At 43.3% G+C, this 25,928-nt stretch overlaps 1 protein-coding gene across 1 annotated transcript in view; it reads left to right on the top strand.

The window, feature by feature from the left end:
- The window catches only part of DIAPH1 (diaphanous related formin 1), a 1,046,618-nt gene that overhangs the window by 548,068 nt on the left and 472,622 nt on the right, over positions 1-25,928 (top strand). Inside the window, exons 10-11 of the mRNA XM_078653498.1 lie at positions 7,755-7,865; positions 8,162-8,280. Of these exons, the coding sequence (XP_078509624.1) occupies positions 7,755-7,865; positions 8,162-8,280 (230 nt within the window). The remainder of the gene's footprint in view (positions 1-7,754; positions 7,866-8,161; positions 8,281-25,928) is intronic.

The raw sequence follows: 25,928 nt of genomic DNA, 5'->3' as shown, positions 1-25,928 counted from the left end.
GGGTGAACCTGAGTCAGCATATATTTTAATCTCTACTCCCCCAATCTCTATTAAACAAATAGGCTTATTTATAACGTCCTCATCTCGAATATTTAACACCAATCTGTCATGTAAATTCATAACCAAATCATTTTCCTCATTGTTTTCACCACTACCATCATCTTCCTCCACCTCACTTACAAATTTAACCTTGTTCCTTTTCCTCTTGCAAGCCTTACTAAAACGACCTTTTAAACCACAATTCATACATTTCAAAGCTGGACAACCTTTACTGTCAGCCGAATGTTGCAGGCTATTACACCTAAAACTCTTCGAGCTAAAATTAGTCGAAACTTGGGAGTGTTTAGCATAAGTGGATTTACTGCTGGAATAATTTTTTGAATTAGGTGTAAATTTCTTTTTTTCAGTAGCGTTAACTTTGCCTACCACATCTGAATTAGAAACAGAGTTGTCCTGTTTAAGAATGTTGGCACATCTACCTGATAATTCTGCTTTACGCACAATCGAAAGTATGCCATCTAAAGAAGAATCACCATTGATCCATAGTCTCTCTTGTATAGAAGAATTATACGTGTGCATAACAATTTGATCTCTTATGAATTCTTCCTGTAGCACACCAAATTTACAATCAAGTGCTATTTTTTTCAAATCCGAAAGATAATTATCAATATTCTCTTACTTAAGTTGTTTCCTGGAAAATAATTTTTATCTAGTCACGCCAATACAGACTTTTGTAGCAAAATATGTATCAAGATGAAGTAAAGCTAAAGCATAAACATTCAAATCCCCAGGAAAGCAAGGTTTAGTCATGGTCTCATATGTTTTTAACTCAACCGGTCCTAATGCATGTAATAGTAATCTCTTTTTTTGTGCATGAGACATTTTCCCTTCTTCGTCCAATGTATCAATATAATTACAGAAATAAGATTTCCACTTTAACCATTTGAGTGGAGGTTCCGTACCTGAAACCCAAAATGCTTGTGGAGCACTAATGTTGTAATTTGGTTGTGTCATGGTAATCAATCAAGATTCACTTCAGATAAGTAGTATAATAAAAATTAACACCGATAAGGTACTTGGATTAAATTATTATGAAGGCAATGAAAGTAAAAAAAAAATAAGTTGCTGGATGATGAACAACAAGGTGAGATAAAACAAAAGATATAAATATATAAGAGAAAGAAAAATAAAATAACAAAGTTAACTTGAATCCATAGGTGGTAATGTAATCCTTGTCATATATATCTTGCGCAATAGTACCAATGAATGGAGGTGTGCGAATCACCAATTCCCAAGTCGCACAAAATAGTAAAAGTTCCTTATATGCTGGTAAAATAATGAAGAAATGCTTTCACTCGCAATTAACAAATCACAATAAAAATGAAGAGTGGTGTGCAAATCACCGATTCCGATGTTGCACCAACAGTCAAAAGTTACCTGCTGTGTTATCGAAATGATGAAGAAAGGCCTTTATTGCAAATGACAGACTCACAAGGAATGGTGTGTGAATCACCGTTTCCAACACTAACAAATTCGCCGACTGGTACTGTCAACAAAGGATTCCCTTCAATCCAATCCAAAATGGCTGCTTGGGTACGTGGAGCACATAATACGTCATACGCCAAAATACCCAGAATGCAATGCACAACTTCGTCAGTGTTCTGATGGCAAGAGAGTTCCACACGCAGCCAGCAGCATCAGAAGATTCCAAATGGAACAGCGAGGTAAATGTTTTCGTTCAATCACGCTAGCGCGAGTAGCAAGCAAATGAATTCAACGGCAATTACTTCAATTGCCAGTAGTAAGGAATCTTTTGTAAAGATGCACAAAATTAACCAGAAATCCAAAAATAGCCGGAATTTCACTTGAGTCTGTCGGCAACAATCCACTTCAAAAGCGCCGTGAATTAACTTAAGTCAAGCCGCAACAATCCACACAATCTCCATGTATTCCCAGCTGAATATCCAAGTAAAAGTAAAAAAAATAGTTCAAATATGAATAAACTCACATGAGAATGAACAACAAGGAATCGTCGAGACAAATCCTAGGAAACTTCCAAAACTATTTTCTCGGTACTTCCTTGAAAGTTGTATTCACATCCAAAATAGATGAAATAATGAATTCGCTCACGTAGGTTCAGGCTCTTCAGTCCTCGTCGCCAGTGAAATGATGCAAAATATGCTGATTAAAGAAACATCCAGCTCAAGCTTTAATCCAAGGAATAACTGTCTTGCATCTGAAAGATGCAGTCCAGGATGACATAAGTACATTCTACCATTCCATCATCTACAGATTCCAGGTTGCATCATAACATGTAAGATATAAACACAACAATTGTCTAATCACTTGTCCCTGTTGTTCGCTTTAACCCCTTGTCGTACGAGTGTGAATAGATATTCGCCTCTGAAAAATATAGTGAGACATTATTCAACCTGTAACCTTTTCCTTAGAGGGGTAGCACATTCTGAATCCTTTTACTATGGATTAGTGAATTTATATTTCTATAAAATGTTTACTTGTGCAGTGTATTTCAAGACTGATTTGTTGAGGCAGTTATTCCATGGCACTAGTTATACAGCCTTCATTTTTCATGGATTACTTCCTTCTACTACTACTACTACTTTTATGAAAATGGTTGTCTGTATTGTGATTTGTATAAGCCCCCAAACATAGTGGGACACCTGTTGGGTGAAAAACGGCAGTCCTTCGAATTTGAGGGATCCCAGTGTGGGTGATAGTTATTCTCAGTAGGTCAAGAAAACACCTAACTGAAATACCCAATAAGCATTTCAAAGTATGAAACCATATAGCGACTGAATGACAATAATTCCACTGCTATTTAATACCCTTGTGCCAGGTCAGATTGAAGGTTTGTTTTTAGTTATTAAGTAGTTGGCCAGTTTAACCAGACCATACAAACAAATACTAAAACAATAGCATAAAACACTTATGTCTCATCAATGTAAACACACTTTTGTCGCTACCCTGCCAATATACAATACAGAGTCTGACTTTGGTTGATTTATTTGTACAGAGGAAGAAACATTGCCACATTTGTATTGCCTTGTTTACAATCTCCTTCCTGGCATAATCCTAGAGACAGAAAATACATTTAGCTGAATTTAATTAATGAGGTCTTATCTCGAGGCCTACCAAATTGTAAACTCTTAACCCTCAAGGACACATACGGTTATCTTCAAAGTTCATGGTTATTCCATTTCTCTTGGTCATAAGACTGTTGGGGTACAGAAACTCTCTTGCTTTTTTTTAATGGTGCTTAATAGATGTTTAATATGCTACAACCTGAACTATAGTCATGCTTTATCGGCTGTCTTTCCTTTTGATAAAGCTAGTGAATGTGATCATCCAGTTGAAGTACAGCCTTATTAATAGCATTTTCTTTGATATAGGTAGACAAAGGTTAGCTTGTGTTACTCTCACTGAAATTGACTGAAACCCAAACTGCATTACCGAAGATCAAGAACCCATGTGACTTTCTTCCCATCCTCTTGGTGGAGTTCAGCATAATTGCCAATTAAACTGTTCCTTGGGCTTCTTGTGGTAAAGATGGAACAGGTGTGTTTGAGCGTTTTTGTGGGGTGCCAAGGAGGTGCCTTTAAGGCAACCTTCCATTCTGAATGAATTCAGAACATGTCTTCAGATAATTTGTCTCTGTCCTTCTGGCTAAGTGTTGTCTAGGACTCTAGGCCCTTTTTTTCTTGACCGAAAACTGGCTCCTCCAAAACAATTCAGTCTGTTTTTGGGCTTCAAAATGTTTTTTTTATATACCAAAACAACAATTAACCCCGTGAATGTGTATGGTCATGGCGTACAAGAGATAATCTGATTTGTTAAAAGTGTGTGTGTGTGTATATATATAATTGTGCGTGTGTGTATGTGTATCTACAGCTATCTAAATACGCCACATACATACACTATCCACTTGGTAGTTACAGTTAGGATTGCTTTTTCATAGACAAGGAGCTTTTTTGTTTGTAATAACTTTCATGCCATTTGATTGATCTTCACAAACCTTTCAAAAACAAAGCAAATTCACTTCAGCTCCTTCCCGGAAACTTTCAGGGTGATCCGTTACGCGGGGACTGAGAAAAAAGAGTGGTCCAAAAATACAAAATCATCATGCATGTAAGTAAGTAGTAGGTTTATTTGCAAATTAATTAAAATCCTTGCAGAGAAAGTTACAATAGCTGCTAAGAACATTATGAATTAGAAAAACTCGTTATTAAAACATCATAGTGTGCAAAAAAGAAGTCCATATATATTATAAACCAATAGAGCAAAGTGCTCAATAGCCAGCTGCACCCGGTATTTTCAGATGTAATTGTGTTAGCAATAGGAACTTGGCAGCTCTGCTGGGGAGCTGGATTTATTTACTCTTCAATAATGTCATCACTGCGCAGCAGCAGGATCTGATCTTGAATGAGCAAAAGACGGGGCAGAGTAATGTTTGTCTAAGACGGGGCAGAGTAATGTTTGTCTAAGTTGATTAACTGCAGGGCAAATGCACCAAAAAGTGTAAACCGCTTTTGCCAAATTCTCCACAAACACGGCAGAGGAAGTTAGGCCAGCTTTGTTTCCAGAACAGGACCTGTTCTTTTGAGGGATCAGCACCCATACGAATTTGAAGAAGGAAGTGCTAGATGGAAATCCCCATGCATTTTCCATAGACTTTTTTTTAAGAAGCGCCACCGCTAAAACCGCTGAATGAAATTACACCAAATTTGGCAGGAAGCTAGCTCTTGGTCCGCCGATTGTGCTTTTGTGATTTTGTGTAAATTAGCCCAGTTCATTTTTTCAGAAATTAAGGTTAAAAATATATGTATATTTGAACGGTTAGGTATATGAGAGTCTCTCGAGGGTCTTACAGGAGGCCAATTTGAAAATAGAGCATTTGAATTGACCCAGAGAGCTTTTTTTTTTCCTTGGAACATTTCACTCCCGCTGGAGTGATTCCCCTGTGGGAGCGAGCACTCTGATTGGCTGCTAGCAACACGAGAAAAGTGTTGATGGAATTTTATAATATATCTATGTGGAGGGGGGCTTTAGTAGGATCCCCTCCCTAGCCTATTAAGTGCCCCAGCACCCCCATTTCCTGGGGCCCAATTTGTATATTAAGAGGAGGGCACGTGATCCCCCTTCCCAAACAGTTCTCTGCACAAGGACCCGATCGCCCGGGGCCCAGTGTATTTGGTTTGGGAGGACATCTCCTGGACTGCGTTGGCAATCCTCCCAAACTGTCAACAACTGTGAAATCTCTCCATATAACTTACTTTTGGTACTTAATAAAGAGAGCGATTACTACTTTCAGACTAAATTGGGTCATCTAGGAAGTTACCTAGGGAAAGAGTGAACAAGACATTAACATTGGCTATTTCATCATCATCAATCAAGAAATAAAGACATGGAAGAGGGCTAGACCAAAGTAGCATCCAAATAACCCCACAGAAAACGATTACCTTCAACCAACAACATGATTTTGTGTGAACTCCAGAAATTTAAGAGCTTCCCCTCCATAATCCTTTGCATAACAAGTTCAAGAAACTATGCTGTCTTTACTAGACCGATATTATGGTTTCAACGTTTTTCTGTTTGTGCATATCATCCAGAATAATAATTACAAATGTTTTGGCCAGAGTAACAGATCAACTTCGAACAAAATGGCAGTCACATATTATCACATTTAGGTAAAAAGCGGATAATTCAGCAGCAGTGCGTGACCTAGAGTGCTGTATAACTGCAAACTGTGTACTATCTGACCGTTTTTAAAAGCTGATTGTCCAGCCATCTAACCTAAGTCTCACTTTCTTTGAGCTACTTCCAATATCACAGTTTGTATAATGAGACTACAGCGTTACGGCCAGCATGTCAAGAATTGCTCAGTTCAGCTAATGATCTTGGTCACCCTTGCACTACAAGGCATTGCAGTATCAAATACCGACTTAGACACAGATTTTCCCATCCTGTTTGCATGTAAGGATGAGGAGCATGTAGCCCGAATTGGACAGTTAGTGGGTCCAGATTTCTTTTGAGGGCTTTCAAGTTAAGATTAGAATTAGAATTATTCTACAATGGTGATTAAACAGTGGCCTTCCAGGAGCCGTTTTGCAACCTAAAACCTTGACAGAACTGTCCCGATTTACTGGGGTCTGGAAAATATTAGGGAAAACAAAGAAGTGTTGGGTGGAATGCTTGAATTAATCTCTGATCCCGGTAATTAATCTGGGCTGCATTCCGGTCCACGCCACCTCAAACATGAGCCAGCCATAAACCATAGAGCCTCGGTGCTGCTTCACTAGAGACATTCCTGACCGAGGTGCCGTGCCAGGCTTCTTATTTGAACTGAAACACCAGCTATCCCATACCAGGTCACCCTACTTAGGCCTCGTCTTTGAGGTTCAGCTTGGTGATGTGGCTCTGTGTGCAGGGGACCCATGTCTAGGCATGCACATCACATTGAGAAAAAAACTAAAATATGGTGTGTGGAATGCTTGATTTTTGTTTTACCCACTATGCAACCTAAGACAGGAACCAACCATATACAAATCCGCCTAGGTCATGCTCCTATCGTAACAGTCTAACTTGAGCTGCATGGCCAGGTCCCCCTCTGAGTGGTAACACAAGCACAAGCACCCAAAGCTGGTTTCAGCCTGCTTTAGCCTCATTGCTAGGTGAAAAGTATATGACTACAGATATTCTCAGCTGAGATCCACAAAGCTGTAACAAATCAGAATTTATCCCAAGGCATGTTTAAAATGTATTCTAAAGGAGGGATCCTATTGGAGTTACAGAGAGTAAGCACATACAATAACTTGGTCCAAGTTTTACATCAGTAATGAGCAGTATTAACGTATGTTTATGCACATGTCTGCGGTCACACTCGCTGTAAACACTCACACTTTCTATCTTTCTCTACTCCCAGTTTTTTTGTCCTCTCTACCCTCCTTCCCCATATATAACTTCCTGTGGGTCAAAGTCTAGATCTTGTCTCGCAAAGTGATGCTCATTGAATCGATATGTTGAAGGGACTTCTAATTTATAGTTATCCTTCACCTTTCCAAGGAACAATTCCATGCATTTTATTTGACTACTTAACTCAAAGAAGGGACCCATTTTCTTTCGCAATCCATCCTTCTGAGCTTTGACACCATAGTTTCTGAAAGAGGTTTCTCTTGTACATATAAATGTCGTCAGTTTTTCCAACAGACTGCAGCCACCCATTTGCAAAATATTGAATTACCTTTACACCAAAATGTACACCACTTCTCTGCCAATCACTGAAGATATTTTCACATTTCATCGCTCTTGATTCAGCATCCCTTTAATAAACCTCCTTTTAGCAGACATCTAGAGGTGTAAGAAAAAGCATTGAAATTATCGCTGTTCACCTTCTTGGTAATAAACCCTTTTTTTCTAGAAACAAGGAAATACCTCTTGATAGGCACAGTTCTGCTGCAACCTCAGAAGACTGAAGTGCTTTCTAATGTAACTAATATAACTTAATGTCAAAGAATGAAGAACGAAGTATAAAACTCAACAAATGACAAGTGCTTTTCCAACAAGGGATTGCATGTTGAATAGTCAGCATTATAAAGATGCTCTGTGAGAAATTTTACGTACTATTGGCAGACCTGATTGGAGCACATTTCTCAAGAGGACATTCATTTAATCTGTGAGAGGTTCAGGTAGTCTGGATTTATTGAGCATGGATGTAACTTGCCTTTTTTTCTCCACAGGTGAGCTGTTTGCTGTTAATCAACGCTTTGATAACCCAAGCAGACGAGCTGGATTTTAGAGTGCACATTCGCAGTGAACTGATGCGCTCAGGCCTCAATCATATTCTCAAGGTAAAGCATTTCTTTGGCTGTGAATGTGGATCAAAGTAATACATTTGTTAAAGAAGCAAAAATCCACATTTAATCTTTAGGAGATCATTGATGTATGTTCTAGCTATTTTCATGCTTACATTGAACCATCTGCAAAAACTGGCATGGAGTAACTGATGTTATTTTTCTGGAATACCAAACTTGCCTATATATTTGTCCTCTTTGGTTCCTATCCTAGTAGGTATGTTTCAGGGTTGCTGTTGAAGTATAGAGGAAGGGGTGCATCAGTAATGTGATTTTTGTTTTTGTTTTTATAGGAGCTCCAAACAATTGAGAATGAAGAAATGAAGTTGCAGCTTGCTGTTTTTGATGAGCACAGTGAAGGAGATTCTGAGGACTTAAAGAGCCGTTTAGATGACATCAAGATTGAAATGGAATATCCTTATACTGGAAAAGGTTGAACTAAGATGGTAGAAAGGCACTCTTGCTTGTTTCACTGCTGTTATGCAACTGTCTAATCTAGTATTAGGTTAAACATGCTTTAAAGTACTATTCTCAGATTGTGTAGTAGTATGTTATGTTTCATTGAGCATGGGACATAATTAAAGACTACTTTTGGTGAAGCTAGAATGACCGTCCACATTATCCATTTTTTAAGGTTCACCTTTAATTCATATTTCAGTAGTGTTTGCAGGTCATCCGATGTGGTTTGACAGTTAGCTGAATAGTCCTGTCAACTCCAAATGACTAATTAGGTAATAAAAGCATTGGATATTGTTGGAAATGGTTTTTCTGCAGGGTCACCCCTAAACATTTCTGCCTTCCTCCTCCGCTTTTTGCTGAAATCGTTATTATGTCTGTTTAAAGCATGGTAACATTGGCTTATCCACATTTAGCATATTTAATATCTTATAAGTCCCAAGTAATATGCAATGCATGTGCCCAGGGCCTGTACATTTAATACAACTAATTGTGCCTTTTAAACATATCTCAGGCCTGCAATGGCAGAGCCTGTGTATGTAGTTTAAAACTGTCATGTCGACCTTGCAAGTTATCCCTCTTGCCAGAACCAAAATACACATTTTATGTTTCCTGGTAGTGAAAACCCCTTAAATTTGGTTTTCACTATTGCAAGGTCTATCTCTCCCATAGAATAGCATTGGTATTAGCTTAGTACATTTTATAAATGTAATTTCCAATTGAGACGATATGTGACCCCCAAGTTTGGGGTCTCTGGAATCACAACTTGAAATCACAATTTATGGTGAAGTTAGATTTTAAATTGTAATTCTGAATGCAATACATGTGGAAGAATGCACACCATGTGCTCCAATCTTTCATTTTCAATTTTAAGGACGCTCCAGGCTCAAGTGTCGCTTGTAGACTTGTATCTTGCCAAACCCCAAAGCATGGATGCATAATTCCAAATCATATGCAGCATCATGCCGCTCCGTTACAAGTTGCACAGCTAAATTATGTAATATTCTGGACCCTCATTTATCAACTGTACTCTTGGGCCCTTGGAAGTGGGTATCAAGTGCTGCTTCAGTGAAAGTCTACACATCTCTTTGTTGTGCAGCTCGGAACCGGAGCATCTCCCTCAACAATGACGCATCGCAGCTGCTGTGAGGATAGATTACATCGCCTTCAGGGCGGTGCATCACCTTCTTTTTTGATACATCTCCTCTTTGCATGGCCCAGAACTGGCGCATTGCTGACGATGCATCACTTCCTCTACTTCAAGCATCGGATCTTTGTCAACGACACAACCAAGGTATTTTGCAGTGGGAGAAGGTTGTTCCCTGTATCCGACCCGTGCTCCATCGCGGTCAGCCTGAGCCTTTGGATTTGACCCGGTCTAGCACGGGTAGATAGCCCGAGTTGGCGCTTTATGCTTCTAAGCACTATAATTCAAGATTTTCTTTAAAAATTCATAACTCCGGTTATACTTATTGGTTTTTTTTTTTTGGTATTGTTTTGTTCATTATATTGAGCTCTGTTTTTCTAACTGGCTGTGGCATGTTTTTGTGTGGTGTTTCACTGTTTGAAGTGTTGCACAAATACTTTACACATTGCCTGAGCCTAACTGCTCTGTGCCAAGCTACCAGAGAGTGAGCACAGGTAAACATATGATGATGTATCTGACCCTGCTTGGACAGTGTGAATTCCCCTGTCAACAAGTATCCCAAATTATAACCGATATCAATTATATCAGTCAAGTGCATGCTGTCGCATCTTATTTCATTCTGCCAGCTGCCTGGGGTTCAGTGTTTTTAGAACAGTTTTATTAGTTGTCAATAACAACCTCATATACTACTAGGCATAGTTGTGGTGAAACGTGAATCAACCACATGCCGTTGAATGACATCAACTGGCATTTAATAACTGACTATTTTGAAAGAGGGCTGCAACTCCCTTTTGATTTAACCGAAATCAGACCATCCACTATCTTCTTCCTAGGTGGCTTGTTATGAGTGTGGTAGGTTATGTTAGGCATTTAGACTAGACTGTTTTGGCAGATACTGACGGCAATGAAATTGATTTTGGGATCTCTTCACTTTCATCATATAATGTGTGAATACAACATTTTCACCACCTGGTCTTGAGTGGCATGTGTGCTGGCAGCTATACCACAATACTTGTCACTAGATGGTGCCAGAGATGGCACCATTCCCTGGCTGCACTACCATTTGACATACAATGATGTGATCAACAAGATTTAGTCCATTTTAAACAGATTTAAGTCAGATGTTTCATTCATTATTTTATTCTTCAGTATATGCAGCATCATTCCAGTATTCAATGCAGGTGTTTTTGTCCAGCATTTCGGGGATTCACCATTCATCTTAAGTGACCGAGGTATTTGTAAACCCAATGCTTTTCAGGCATAAGCCTTTTGTCAGGGGTGGCAGTGATACAAAACAGCCTCAACAGAACCAATAGTAACCAGTATGCATTCAAACATTTACTAGTAATACATTAAATTCTTTTAATGGAATATGCATGTGTTAAGTGCCACAACATAAGCTATTTGCACCCAGAAAATGAATAAATATAATAATCCCTGGTTAAACAAAACTGCAGTGTACCAGTTAATAAACCTTATTGTGAAAAATTAGCACCAGTTAGAAAATCAACGCCCATGTCAAGTGTTAAAAGCATAATAGCGTGAACCATGTGCACCTTGTGGTTTAACGAACCCCATGCTTACCCATGCTGAAAAAAACATGCTCTGTGCCAAACACTTAATGCAAAAGTTACAAATTAGAGCCAAACGTAAACTTGCAATGAAAAATGATGAAACCCAAACCATTGCCGTCGCATCAAGATCATGCACGGGATAAGCCTGCTGTATAAATGCCAGTATGTCAAATAGAAACCTGTAACAAATACTTTCTAACATGTAATATTTAAAACAAATACCTTTGAATGTAAAATTACATCATGCAGTAAAAAGTGCTCAATTTACCTCAGCCAGTCGATCATAGAACCACGTGAGAGTTAGTCAGTAGGCCTAGGGCCTGTAGAATCGCTGGGGCTACACTAAACAACTAAAGGTTAGGAAGTAGGAGACCCACGGGAGACGCGTGCAGTGTCTAAACACAGTCGCGAGTTACCATTGACTTATAATGGGAAACGAAGAAGTTAAAAAGTTACTATTTAAGGACACGCAATATAAAGGGGACCCCCTCCGAGAGAGCAATAAAAGGTCGGGGAGAAGAGGGGAAATACAAAAACATCAAACCAGAAAGTCTCCCTCTGACCTACAGTTATTTTACATTTCATATGTGAGCCATCCAAGAACTGTTCAAATCACAACCAGTTCACAAAAATATCTTTTTAATTAATTTCTTTTATCAAAAATATTTTTATCATCTTATTCTCTTTTTTCCATATATAAAATGTTTATCTTTTTTTCACAATTATAGAGCAACAATACATGAATTATTCAAAAATTCCCAGACCCACAAAAAGTCAAAAGACATAATATACACAACAGTTAATGACCCCGAGAGCGGAAACACACAACAAATTCACACAACCACTTTCATACCACAAACTCACTTTCCACAACACACATTCAATCAATCTGGAAGGATCTGCTACAGAATGATATAGTAGTTTCAGTAGACCATATCCAGCAACTGCACAAGGCAGGATCTTGATCAGGCTCTAGTCGACGCGTTTCGGTGGCTAAACAGGGATTACATGCCACCTTCTTCAGGACTAGCCAGATACAAACAGAAATGTCTACTCAACCCGGGGGGGGGGAAAACCACCAAGAAGGGGGGGGGGGGGGTTTGGAATCAGTATTCAATTATACGCGATACCTGACAAGTCAGAAAAAAACACCTTGCCTTCCTTTGTGTGGCCTCGGATATAGGTTCCTACATTCCTTGTCCTATTATGTCAGTCTTTCTGCCACGACTACTCATGTTACATCTGTGGTCGTGTATTCATCGGTTTGACTCTTTGAATCAATGTCTAGCAGGGCAAAAATGTGCTGATCCCAGCTAATGCCTCAAACGAAGCTATGTCTCCTTATCTGCCTCGTGGTCCAAATTATGCACACCTTAAGGGTAATTCACTTATCGCATATGTGGAGACTATTACACGCACACTCCTTCCCGTCCGTCTCTTTTTACAGGGCCCTTATCGTAGTCTCCTCATACTGAACGCGGCATTCTTCATAGAGAGAGCAAACAACGGGAAGCTGGCAAAAACCACTCGGTTTAAATACAACATCCCAACGGTACAAAGTGCCCGCGCCAAGGGCCTGTAGAATCGCTGGGGCTACACTAAACAACCAAAGGTTAGGAAGTAGGAGACCCACGGGAGACGCATGCAGTGTCTAAACACAGTCGCGAGTTACCATTGACTTATAATGGGAAACAAAGAAGTTACAAAGTTACTATTTAAGGACACTTCCGAATGGACTACGGCAAAACCCCTTTAGAATAGGACACTCGAGAGTCAAGACCCACGGGAGCACCGGAGTACTCGTGTTACCTCACCCAGGGAAGCCGGGTACATAGGTGCCTTTTGGTGTCGGATTTCGTTGTCGTTTTCTATGGAGATCTGCAAATAAGTGCTGCAGGCGACCAGAGAAAAAGTGTCCGGGTGGGTCCAAGGGCGGATCGGTTATGTGAAGAACCTGAAAGCAGAGGGGACAGAGTCTGGGTCACTAGCCAGTGACCAGGAAGGAACCAGGCGATGTTGCGTGCTTGACGGTGAGTAAGGTGAGTTTGTCTCTTCAGCCACAAGGTCCAGGAGGCATCAACGATGACCAGGAGCTGGATACGAGCTGTCCCACGATGGATCTAGTTGACTGCGGAGTCAGTATCCGGATTGGACCCAACAAGCCTTGGCAACCGCAACCCACGCAGAATGACGAGATTACCTCTGTTGCAGACCAGCAAGGTCTGTGGCTCTTCTCCTTTGAAGGGAAGCTGGAGCAAGTCTGAAGCAACGAGGAAAGCAGTTTAGTCCAATAGAAAAGTCTTCAGGGGGCTCACTAGCCAATGGGCAAGGAACCGGGAAGACGCGTTAAGCTGAAATGCAAGAGCAGGCCCCACGTGGCACTCGTGGAGGGCTGAGCTTCAGTGCAAATGGCGCTCGGGTCTAGGGCTTCTCGTACCCCAATGCAAAACTGAGAGGGTACCTCGGTAATCGAGCAGTTAGCAAAATGCAGGATGTCCAGGGTGTCCGGTCCCACGTCTCTCGAGTCCGCCACGGGTCTCCGCTTTGCTGTGGATGTGGGTCTGAGTTGGAGAAGTCTGAGAGTCCAGTTCCTGTGTCACTGTGTCTTTGGGTTCCGGCGGGAGCGTCGACAAAGCAGACCGGCAAGTTACTGGTGGTGCCTGTTTGCACAGGGTGGAAACTCCTTGACCACAAGGGAGATGTCTTCCGTCTTCTAGTCAGAAAAGAATGTCGAAGGTCCAAGAGTTCTGTATCAAAGTTTCTTTCCAGGATAATCTAAAGTCCTGGGGACACAGCTCCTATACTTATACTAAGAATGGGGGCTGGATTACCTGCCTAGGTCCCTCCTATTGGCGGACCTGAGAATGGGGTGGTTACACTCCTTTCGCTTTGTCCAGTTTCGCGCCAGAACTGGGGCTGGAGTGCCCCAGCAACTGGTTTGAACCGGGCTATGCATGGAGCACCTTGTGTGCCCCAGGCAATGTCTAGATGCATTCACTGAATGCAGCCCTCCCTGCCCCAATACACATAACCCCTGTCTGGGGAGGTGCTGGCACCTCCCTGGACAGGAAACCTATTGTCCAGGCTGCCCTTGCTGGAGTTTCCCCCAGCACCAGGTGGTCAGACTTGTGTCTGTGGCAGCAGCATCCATTTTCTGATGCTGAGGCTCTGTTTAACTTTAACTGGGTAAAGCAGTAACATACATGTCTTTTCCCTCTAGAAGGGTGGAATGCTACCCCCGCTGCCAGAAGTGGCGGGGGAGGGTAGTATTCCAAAGTGTTTGACACTTTACACGACATGTTTTGATGAAGCCAAACCAAAGTTAGCATTAACCGCGAGGGTTATAATGCACTTAAGAGTATATGGTATGGCTATATCATAGAACAGCTATAAGGAGATGGTTCCGAAAGCTGCAGAGGGGCTCAGCTCATGCTAGGGCACCCTCTCACATAAAGCCAAGCACTCTGCCTCCAGGATTGTCAAGGCCTACCATAGGAGTGACTTATAGGTGCTTATGTGTCTATATATAAGGTAGATATATGTATACTATATCTAAGTAAGGGGTGATTACACCACCTTACCCAAGTTGAGTGGTCAGCCTGTGGTGTCAGTTTGGAGGGCCAGCCAGGGGTGGCATGATACATGCTGCAGCCCCTTGTAGGCCTTGGATGCACCTATGCTTTGGGTACCTGTGGTACACTATACAGGGGCTCACAGAGGTGACCCAATACCCAATCTGGTATGTACCTAAAGTACATGGTATCAATTTAGAGAGAGAACAGCTGGGCTGTGTGTCTGATTAGCAGGCCCACAGCCACATTAAAGTCGAAAAACCAGAGAATCACAGCAAAAAGTGGGGGTGACCATAGGAAGCAGACCCTACTCTCCTACACATGCCCATAATAATTATTATTGAGGTAAACCATAAGATGCCTGCGCATCGCAAACCCATAATGAACATGAACGGAACATGAATAATGTTTCAATAACTATAACATATTATTATGCATATTAGACATTTGTATGCATATACATTTGGTTGTTTAATGATAAGATGTTCTGTTTATACTCTTTCAGTTATAATATTTAGCTCCTGATATACAAGGTGACACCTGCACTATAAACAAAAAGTGAACTTCATGCTTCGTATGCTGCTTCAACTGATGTCTTGGTAATCATGTGTACTCGCTTCAATCTTTATTCAGTGGTGCAAACTAACCAGGTGGGACAGAACTATAAATATACTTATAGGAGTGGTACAGTGCACATTATATTAAACTGCCTAATCAATATGGTTGCTTGAACGCAAAACTTTGGTGTGACCCTGATGCCTGTACTGCTCCAACAATGCAAAATATACTTGTCACTACCTAGTGCCAGGGAAAGCACTAGTCCCTGGATGCACAACTTTTAGACGTAAGACGATGTGATCAACAAGATTTAGTCCAATTTAAATAAATTAAATCTAACTTTTTATTCTTCGGTTTCTTCAATCCATATTCATAAGCAGCATAACACAGAATCCAAATACATGAGAAATGTCAATCCAGGCGTTTTTCTCCAGCATATGGGGATTCACCATAATGTTAAGTGACCACAGTATTTGTAGACCCAGTGCATTTCAGGCATAAGCCCTTCGTCAGGGGTGGCTGTGGTACAAAAAAGCCACATCAAAACCAATGTTAACCAGTATGCATTCAATATTAATATATCAAATTATTTTCAAGGAATATGCCTCTTTTAAGTGCTAGTGGCCTTTTCCCACTTTCAATTTGTAGCAATCCTGGTACAAGTAGTGGGAGCTGAAAGTTCCCCACTGCCCTTCCCTCATCCCGGGATGTAGAGGCCAGTCTCTCTGGTCCTGTACAATTAACCTTGGTAAAAGAGACAGCAGCCGGTCTTAAACCCTTTTCTCCTCTTTTACTGACAATTTGTATCAGACATATACATTTGTTACAGTTCAAGCAAAGGGGATTGGGCACCCTGGACTTTGAAGGCCCTGACCTTGAAGGCCCATGGAATCTAGCCATCTGTTTCTCTGAAGAAGTGCAATGTTGAAGTGAATCCAGGCCCTCTTCTGGGTGGTGAAGTCTTAAGTTGTCAGTGCACCCGAGGGCAAAATCCCCCTGTATCCCATCTTGCCGCTCAGGTGACAGTTGGGTCCGTTCCATTTTCTGACTCTTGGAGACCGGACTCTGGGGCACTGATTTCTGCCTTTTTTGGCTAATAATATTGGAAAATCTTTCCAAAAGCTTCCCCTTTCACATTCATTTGACGTTTCTCAGCACCTAGAGTGCACATAGACCTTTGTCTGACAGAAAATTGTTTATTTTCTTGTCAAAAAATGTCTTCACTTTTTGGTCTTTCTGTGGGAAAAGAAGGTCCATACAGAGCCTCATTCTGTTTACATTGTTTGCCTTCCAGAAACCCACCACCCTGAAACATGTAGCCACTGTCGGAAGTTTTCCAGGTGATCTCTTAAGGACAGCAAGACTATCAGGCCTCATGGTCTGGAGAAGAGAAGGCAGGATACAGCTGGCTCTTCAAGAGCCCTAGGGGAAGGGAAGCCCAGCCTTCTTCCAGAGCGCCCTCTTCTCGCTCCAAGGACTCACAGAAGAAGGTCCAGAGAGAAACAGCAAAGAAAGAGGAGATGCTCACTGATGTCGAGAAGTATGCCATTGAGAACAGATCAACTGCCAGTATGTTACCGTCGACTGGTATGCCACCGAAACAGTTGTCGAGGTACCCCTCAACATTGAAGCATCCTTGACATTTGTCATCGAAGTCACATCACCCTTGCCGTAAAGCATATGTTTGTGTTGAGGCCACTGTCAACATCTGAAGTCCATGGCCGATGGACATCGAAGCATGTATCAATGTCAAACCCACCACTGTACGCACCTTTGAAGTGGAGAGAACCTCAGTCGACGTCAATACAACAGAGTCTTTACCAGCGAATTCACCACCTGGTACTCATTCTAGGCCTGTACATCAAGAGCGAGATCTCAGTCGAACGTGATTCTATCTCCGTGTTGATTTCAGAGTTTACATCATAGACCTGTGCTGCACACGTCTGACTCTGAATATTTTCAGACTTAATTTCCTTTGATGGTAACATCTGAGATTCAGATCCCAAGTATTCCATCTCCCAGGAGATTTCCATTACCTCCTATTACACCATCTGCGCCCCTACAACTCTTACAAGGCTTCTAAGAGGTCCTCATCTTTCGTCTTATAGCTATCTGCAAAGATCTAAATCTCCACAATGTACAGAAGAAGATGATCCCCATCTTTGTCAACCACCACCGTCTCGTCAGTCTGAGGTTATTTACCAACTCTGACATCAACACCTTCACCAAGAGTTTCTCAATTGATGATGATCTTACTTTTAACAAGGTCTTAATAAGAAAAGCAACAAAGTTGAATATAGAGATACCCTTCCCTACAACTTCATCTTCTGTAATATTCGAGACTTTACATCAAAGAACAGCATGGCCTTTACTTCCTCTGGTTCCAGTTTGTCAGAACCTGCAATGCTGTTGTTTCTTACACCTGCTCCAGGGAAGTCTACTTCACCTCAACCTCTCAAAAAATATAATCCACTGGACCAAGATCCGCTACTCCTTAGAGCAGATCCTCCTCCGGATTCTGTCATTGTAGCAGCAGCAAAAAAGTTGCACACTGTTACTCCTTCATATTTCGTACTACTGGATAAAGAAAGTAGGCAAATTGATGCTCTTAGAAAAAGGATGTGTGGGACATTAGCATCGACTATGAAGAATGCCAGTGCTTTCTACTTGTTGGGAAGATATGATATATCTCTATGGGATTTGTTGCATAGATTTACAGAAAAACTACCCAAAGAAGACAGACACGTTTTTCAAGAGATCTTGAATGAAGGTGACCTTTGGGCAAATCAGATCATAAGTGCAGCAGCTCATTCGTTCAAACTGGCTGCCCATGGATATTTCCACTGGATCTGTGCACGTAGATCATCTTGCCTCAGACTCACCAGTCTGAAACGAAAAGCGAAACTTTGTATTCTGAATTTGAGTTTTCTGGGAACACTCTTAAGTTTCAAGCAGATGATGAGATGTTATGAATGAAAACTGAGTTGGACACCTAGAAGGCTGTTGGCCTAGAAAGCTGGAGAGAATATCTCAGGAAGTACAGCCCCTATGATAGGAGATATTTTCCTCTGAGGGTCTCACCAACACCATCAACAGCAGCCGAAACAGCCCTTTCCCTTTCAAAAACTGTCAAGAAGTAGGGGAACACAACAGCAGGCCACATCAACTTAAAAAACATCCGGCAAAGCAATGAATATTTAATTCCTCCAATTGTTTCCTCTATTACCAAGCATCTGGAAGAGTAGCTCTAAATAACAGACAAATGGGACTTGAATATTGTTCCGAATGGTCATTCTCTTCACTTCAGGTCTCCTCCTCCTTCAGTTCCACCATCCAGTGCATCGCTTTTTCAGAAAGACCCACTGCCAAGGGAAATCAACAATCTTGTGCAGAAGAATGGGATGGAGAAGGTTCCTCATAATCTGAAAGAATTGGAAAGTTATTCCCAATATTTATTTGTGCTGAAGAAAGGACCAAACGAAGAATTCAGTCTGATCCTCGATCTCCGAAAACTAAACTAATACATAAAGAAGGAGAAGTTCAGAATGTTGCTGTTAGATCAGACCCTCAACTAAGGAGACTGGATGTGTTTAATAGATCGCAAAAGGTGGTGAGGGTCCCCCCCCAATCAAAGGGACAGGGTATTGAATTAGACTTAAGGAAAGAAAAATCTCCCTTTGAAAACTTCATTCAGAAAACTGAAAACTCAGTCACTCACGACTATCATCAACATACCACCCTTATTTGTCCCCCAAATTTTAACCAGGTTTCAGTTCCACAAAGTCTCAAATTTGTTAGATCTTTAATGTTGCATAAATCCCCTGCATATTACAGTTGAAAATAATGCAAGAGTAAAAATTGTCACAACACCTGTTCATACAAAATATCATCAATTTAAAATCGCCATTGAGTGAAACATTTAACCCCTTTGCTGCTAGGCCTCCACCCCCCAGCCCCCCCCCACCGTGCTAAGCCTTTATTTTGGCTATTTGGGGGAGTTTGTGCTTAGTCCCCTATAACTTTTTGACCACATAAGGTATCCACGCCAAATTTGCGTCCTTTTATTCCAACATCCTGGTGATTCTAAACCCAGGGTTTGTGGATTCCCCTGGAGGGGAATGTTTTTAGGGGGGAAAAAGTGCTGCAAATTAAAGCATCTGGGTTGTTCCCTACAAATGGTATCAAAAAATGGTTTGTGGGGCTGAAATCACAATTTTCCCAGCTTTTACAGTTTTGGCATTTTTCTGGGACATAGCCTATTTTTTGCTATTTTTTGTGCTTTCAACCTCCTTCCGGTTAATGGTAGACATCGGTATGAAAGCAATAATGGATCCTGGAAAGCTATATATTTTTGTAAAGTAGGCAAAATTCTGAATTCAGCAAGGGGTCATTTGTGTAGATCCTTCAAGATTTCTTTATAGAAACTAAGTTACATATAGGAAAAATTGAAAATTTGTTGATAAAAACAGCCTTTTGTGTCAACGTTTTCACCTGTAACTTCTAATTATGACAGCTCTTTGAAAGCAACATACCGTTACATCCGCTAGACCTTACTGATTATGGGGATATATAGGACTTGTAGGTTCACCAAGACCCGACGAACCCAGAGCCAAAAACTGAGCAGCGACTTGCAATGGTTTTTTATTATGTACTGGGTATATAGCAATTATTCTGGGAAAATGTATACATGGAAAAATCGGTATGAAAGACACCTATGTATTTCTGAAATGGGAACAAAATATACAGTTTAGAAACAGTAGATATTTGCACATTTGCGAAATTGGGAATACTCATACTAGCATGAGAATTATCGATCATTTTCCCAAATTACTTCTTTTTTACACGTTGTCTTACATTTGGAAGGCAGAAATGCATCGAAAGTCAATAGGTAATAACAGTTGCATTACAAATCTGAATTACCCTAAGTCACCCGATAACAATGGTACCTCACTTGTGTGGGTAGGCATAGTGGCCACGACAGGGAACGGCTCAAAACGCAATGTGACCACACCACATTTTCACAATGAAAAAGTACCCTTTTTTTGCCTAGCTGTAGTTTTTGAACCCTAGGTCTGCCGGCACCTAGGGAAACCTAGCAAACCTATACATTTTTTTAAACTAGACACCCAGGGGAATCCAGGATGGGGTGACTTGTTACCCAGAAACCCGTGCAAGCCTTCAAAAAATGTCAAAAAACACAAATTTTCCACACATTTCTGTGGTGGAAAGTACTGGAATCTGCACGGAGCCTCAAATTTCCACTCACCCCACCTTCCCCAAGTCTTCTGAGAAAGTTGGTACCTCACTTGTGTGGGTGGATCAAGGACCCGTGACCGGCAAGGACCCAAAACGTATTGAGGTGACATCAAAATTAACTATCACAAACCAATCTGGTTTTGCAAGGGGGAGGTCCCATGAGTTTTTGGCCCTGGGCTCGGCGACTATCTAGGGAAACCTATGAAAACCACACATTTCTGGCAACTAGACACCCAGGGGAGTCCAGTGAGGTATGGCTTGAGTGGATCCCCTAACGTTTTCCTACCCACAATCCCCTGCAAACCTCAAATTTATCTGAAAAAAAATATTTTTTTCAGAAATTTCTGAGTGGGAAAGTTCTGGAATCTACATGGATACACAAATTTCCTCCCACCAAGCGTTCCCCCTAGGTCTCCCGATAAAAATGATACCTCACTTGTGTGGGTGGGTCAAGTACACACGACAGGCAAGGGCCCAAAACCTATTGAGGCAACATCAAAATGACCGATCACAAAACAACCTGGTTTTGCAAGACACCAACACCTTCACCAAGAGTTTCTCAATTGAAGTTTTTTCGTCAGCAGTACCTCAGCCCGTCCGAAGGTGGCGTCGGTCGGCTCCGCGTCCATCGTTGGTCCTGTGGTCGCCAGGATGATGACGCGGTAGCTACTTAGACTCTGCCCTTGTGCTTCTTACATCCGTTTTTTCATTTTCCGCACCAGGCAGCGCAGATCTGGAGAGAGCTGTACCTCCAGTCACTTTGTGACTGAACTTTTTGAGCGACTTTTGTCAACTTCTTTCTGAGTCCTTCTGACTCCTGGTGTATGTAGCAATGCCCGGTTTCAAGGCCTGCAGTTTCTGTTCCCGAATGATGTCTGTGACGGATCCGCACCACGTGTGCCTCTTTTTCCTGGAGCGTGACCATGACCCCAAGTCGTGCTCCGACTGCCGGACCATGGCTGCGAAGTCTTTGTGGGAGCGGTCCTGAAAGCTTCTTGAGCAGCGGCAGTACGCTCCGCGCAGTTCGAGGTCTGGGGTCAGGTAAGTCGTAGCACAAGAAGTCAAAGAAGCATCTTCTCTCTTCGACTTCTCCTTGTCAGTCGGCTGACACAACGAGGGAAGCGGGCGGAGCCTGAAGGGCTGACTCGTAGTTTCCCTCCTTTTCCGGGACCCGGAGCAACCCCTGCCCAGTGTAGTCAGTTTTACGAAGCCATGCATGCATCTTTGGGCAGCCCGACTCTGACGGTACGCCTTTGGGCCCCGCAGACTCATTTGGAGGCCCTTTTGCCTTCCCTGCCGGCAGCCCCGGGCCCCCAATCGATCGAGGCCTGGATCTGGATTGGCGCCGGTCGACCTTGTGACACCTCCACCGGCACCGCCTCTGCTACAGACGCCACCTGGGCCCCAGCCCGGCATCGACCCCGGCTTCCAGCCCGATATGGTCAGGGAGCCGGACTGGTGCCGATGGGTACTTTTGCCCCCGAGTTCCACCCTGGCAATTTTCAGCCAACCTGGCAGCCAAAGGAGGGTGAGGAAGACTGGGAGGGGTCTGTGCCGACCATTTACAGGACTGGAGAGAGATCCTGGGGGATGCCAGTGGTCTGGACAAAACACAAGGGACACCTATATAAGGGCGCCTTACATAAAATCCTCATTAGATGCCTCCAGATGTTAATCTTATTTAGTGCAAAGTATACATTGACGCGTTTCGCTTGTAAGGACAGAATTTGACCACCTTCTTCAGGACTTAGTAATATGTCCCATAACAATACATAAAAGCAGGTATCTGTTTAAAAACATAATAAATCCACAGTTATGTTCCATCTTCTCATTGGGTCCTTACACTACAGGTTATTCACCTTTTTACCCCTTGCAGATTTCCACGCCCCTAGCCCTCTATGGCACTCAAGGTTAAATATTGGGGTTCACCACATGTACAATGTGCAATGGTCGGACAAAGAGAAGACATCATATCAATCTTCTAGAATTGAGAGCACCCTCTCTGACGACTCAACGACAGCAATGGAACACCTCCACTTCCAGATTCAGACCAACCCCACCCACCCTCCGCTGCACCCTCGTCTACAGACCTCCTGGCCCCGCCCTATACCGACGCCATAGTTGACTTCTTTGCACCAAAGGCCACCTTCCCGACTGTAAACACGCCAAGATGAACCCTCTGCTAAAAACCAATCCGCCGACCAGCAAACCTCCCCTTCCCAGCCAAGGTAACCGAGAAGGCCATCAGCGCCCTTCTCTCAAAGTTTATTGATGCAAACCACATTTTGGACATCTCCTAATCTGGCTTCCAAAGTAACCACAGCACCGAGACCGCACTTCTTGCCGCCACCGACAACATGCGCTCCTTCCGAGACCGAGGCAAAACCACAGCCCTCTTCCTTCTGGACCTGTCGGCAGCCTTCAACATGGTCTCCCACTGCACCATTATCACGAGACTCCATGATGCCGGCATCCACGACAAGGCCCTGGACTGGATCTACTCCTTCCTCATCTGTCATACACAGATAGTCATTATAACTCAGTTTGTCTCTGAAGTCACGGAGATCAGCTGCGGAGTACCCCAGGGCTCCCCCATGAGCCCCACCCTCTTCAAAGTCTAAATGACTCCACACGCGGCTATCAGGAACGACAGACTCAACTTCGTATATTGTGCCGACAACACCAACACAGTTGCCTCAAACTCAACTCTGACAAGACAGAAGTACTCATCCTAGGACCCACCACCTCCGCTTGGGAAGACTCCTGGTTGCCCTCCACCCCCACGGACCACGCACGAAACCTCAGCATCATACTGGACACCTCGCTCACAATGAACCGTCAGATCAACGCAGTCTCCTCATTATTCTTCCACACAACTCGCCTGCTTCGAATGTCATTTTAGATGTATCCCCACCGAATCCATAAAAACGGTCACCCACACACTCATTAGCAGCAGACTCGACTATGGCAATGCAGTCTATGCTGGTGTCGCCCAGACACTCCTCAGAAAACTACAGAATGTTCAAAATGCCACAGCCAAGACTGGTCCTTGACATCCCACCGCCGCAGCCACATCACTGAACACCTCTGAGAACTCCACTGGCTCCCAGTCAACAAATGAATCACTTTCAGGCTCCTCACACATGCCTACACAGCCCTCCACAATGCAGCACCAGCCTACCTGAACCACCAACTCTCATTCCACGTACCCACTAGACACCACCTCTCCACCCAGCTGCCCCTGACCACCGTTCCACAAGACTAGAACCGGAAGGGGATCCATTTCCTACCTCCTCCCAGCTAAGAACTAGAACACAGCAGCAGCCGCTCCATTAAAGTGGAGGAGCGCCGTCCTTCGCCACCACCAGCAAATAAAAAGATAATAAAACAGGCTTTAAACTAGTTTTATTATCATTTTATTTGAATCCTTGGACTTGTCCAGGAATTCTGATCAATCTTGGGGGTGGGTCCAGGGGATGACTGCTGGTGGGGGGAGTGCTGGGTACTTCCTTCACTGTGCATGGGGTGTATGGACTGCAGTCTCAGGCCGGCCAAACCCCTCAAGAGAGAGAGCATGCACAGGCTCCCAGTCTGCCTGGGAGCGCAAGTTGCAAGCCCTCAGGCCAATCTTGAGGCTGCTTTCATGCAGCGTCCGGCTTGGCCATAGTGCATTCTGGGAGCCTGTGCCCAGAATCAAGAAGAGTGGAATGCAGCGGGAAGGTATATTTTTTTCTTTAAAAAAAAAAAAATAGTTGTCCCCTGACCCCCTTTAAATCCTCCTACTGCCCTCCTCCCCCCTCCGGCCTGCCCGCCACTTTGGCAGGGGATGTGCCGCTAGTGCTGGAACACCCAGCCTCTCCACCGCAGACAATCCCCATCTCTGACCCAATTCAGGAAGGATTGCAAGAGCTGGCTATTCGACTGAACCTCAGCTCACAGATGGATTAGCAGCCCCCCCCATGTCTCCGTTCCATCCCCCCACACTCCCCAGCACCTTGAGACCCTCACAGGTGAATAGCCGCCCTTTACAAACTCTAATTAATTTCTGCCCTTGAGGCCCCTCATTCCATCAGTAACAGCAAACTCCCTGCTTGTTCAGACCGACAATACAAAAGCCATGCATTACCTGAACAATTATGGAGGAACTCATTCCTGACCCCTACCTCTAGAACTTCAAGACATCTGTAATTGGATAATAACCATGAACTTAACCATAGCAGTTATTCATCTCCCAGGTGTTCAGAACGTGCAGGTGGATTCACTCAGCGAATTTTCGCGAAAATCATGATTGGTTTATAAATGACAAAGCCGTGCAAGAAATCTTCAAGAGTGGGGCTGTTAGAACCGGGGTCTCTAGTTGGCAGGCGTATGCACCCTAGTCCAAGTAGGGACCAGCGCTTCCGACCTGGTAGCTTGGCGCAGAGCAGCAAAGGCGTAACTTCAGAGGCAATGTGTAAAGTATTTGTGCAACACACAACGACGATGACACAGTAAAAACACTCACAAAAGGAACACCACACCAGTTTTGTATAAGAATAAGAATTTCTTTATCTAAAAATGATGCGAGAACCAAAAGCAGGTAAATCCAGCTCCAGGCAAGATCAATAATGAAAAGGATTATGGTTTCCAAGCAAGATCAATAATCAATAAGAATGAATCCGGTTCCCAGGCCTGATCAATAATAAAAAGGATTCCAGTTTCCAAGCAAGATCAATAATCAATAAGAATGAATCCAGTTCCCAGGCCTGATCAAATCACCAAAAGCTCATGTGTGCCAAGGGCTCCTACTGGTAATGTCTTTCTCACAGTGTCCTTGGATGGCAAAAGTTCACTTAAGGTAGGTTCTTATGGTCAAAATTCACTGGGGGAAGGTTCTTAGGCCACAGTTCCCTTGTAGCGTAATAAGTGTGCCTCTCATAGAAATGATGCTCCCAGCGTAGGAAGTGCGGCTGCCCAGGCGCTGCTGGTAATGCAAAAAAATGCCCCAGTGTCAATTACCAAGTGATTATGCCCCCGTAGGACGGTCAGTGAAGAACGGTTCCCAGCCAAGCACAAAGCTCACACTCCAGGTACCCGGCCAACCCGCACCCTGCCCCCTCGCAGCAGCCTGGTTGCACTGAGGCGTTACCTGGGGTGGTGGTTGCGGGCGCGGGTGCGAGGCTCCTCTCCCCTTGGGGCCTCGGGCTCAGCAGGCGCTGCACGGGTGGGGGTCACGGCCACACAGCGCTCCTTTAGCCCAGCGCTTAATAGTGCTTCCAAGTCCGGGGCAATGACGGAGCCTCCTGCCACGCAGCGCTTCGCTTCTCAGCGCTACACAGCGCGCTCCGGTCCCAGTGGCGGTGACCTCAGGGCCAGTTTCAGTCGGCTTGCGCCAGAAGCAGAGGCAATCACAGAGCCCTCGGGAGGATCACGGGGCAAGCAGTGCTGAGGGCAGGCACAGCGTTGCAGGGCAAATCTTGAGAGTGTTGTTGCTGTTCCAAAGGGCAGTCTTTAAAAC

Source organism: Lissotriton helveticus, chromosome 7 (genome assembly GCF_964261635.1).
Source record: "Lissotriton helveticus chromosome 7, aLisHel1.1, whole genome shotgun sequence".
NCBI classification, from domain to species: domain Eukaryota; kingdom Metazoa; phylum Chordata; class Amphibia; order Caudata; family Salamandridae; genus Lissotriton; species Lissotriton helveticus.
This window is presented reverse-complemented; position numbering and strand designations above follow the sequence as displayed.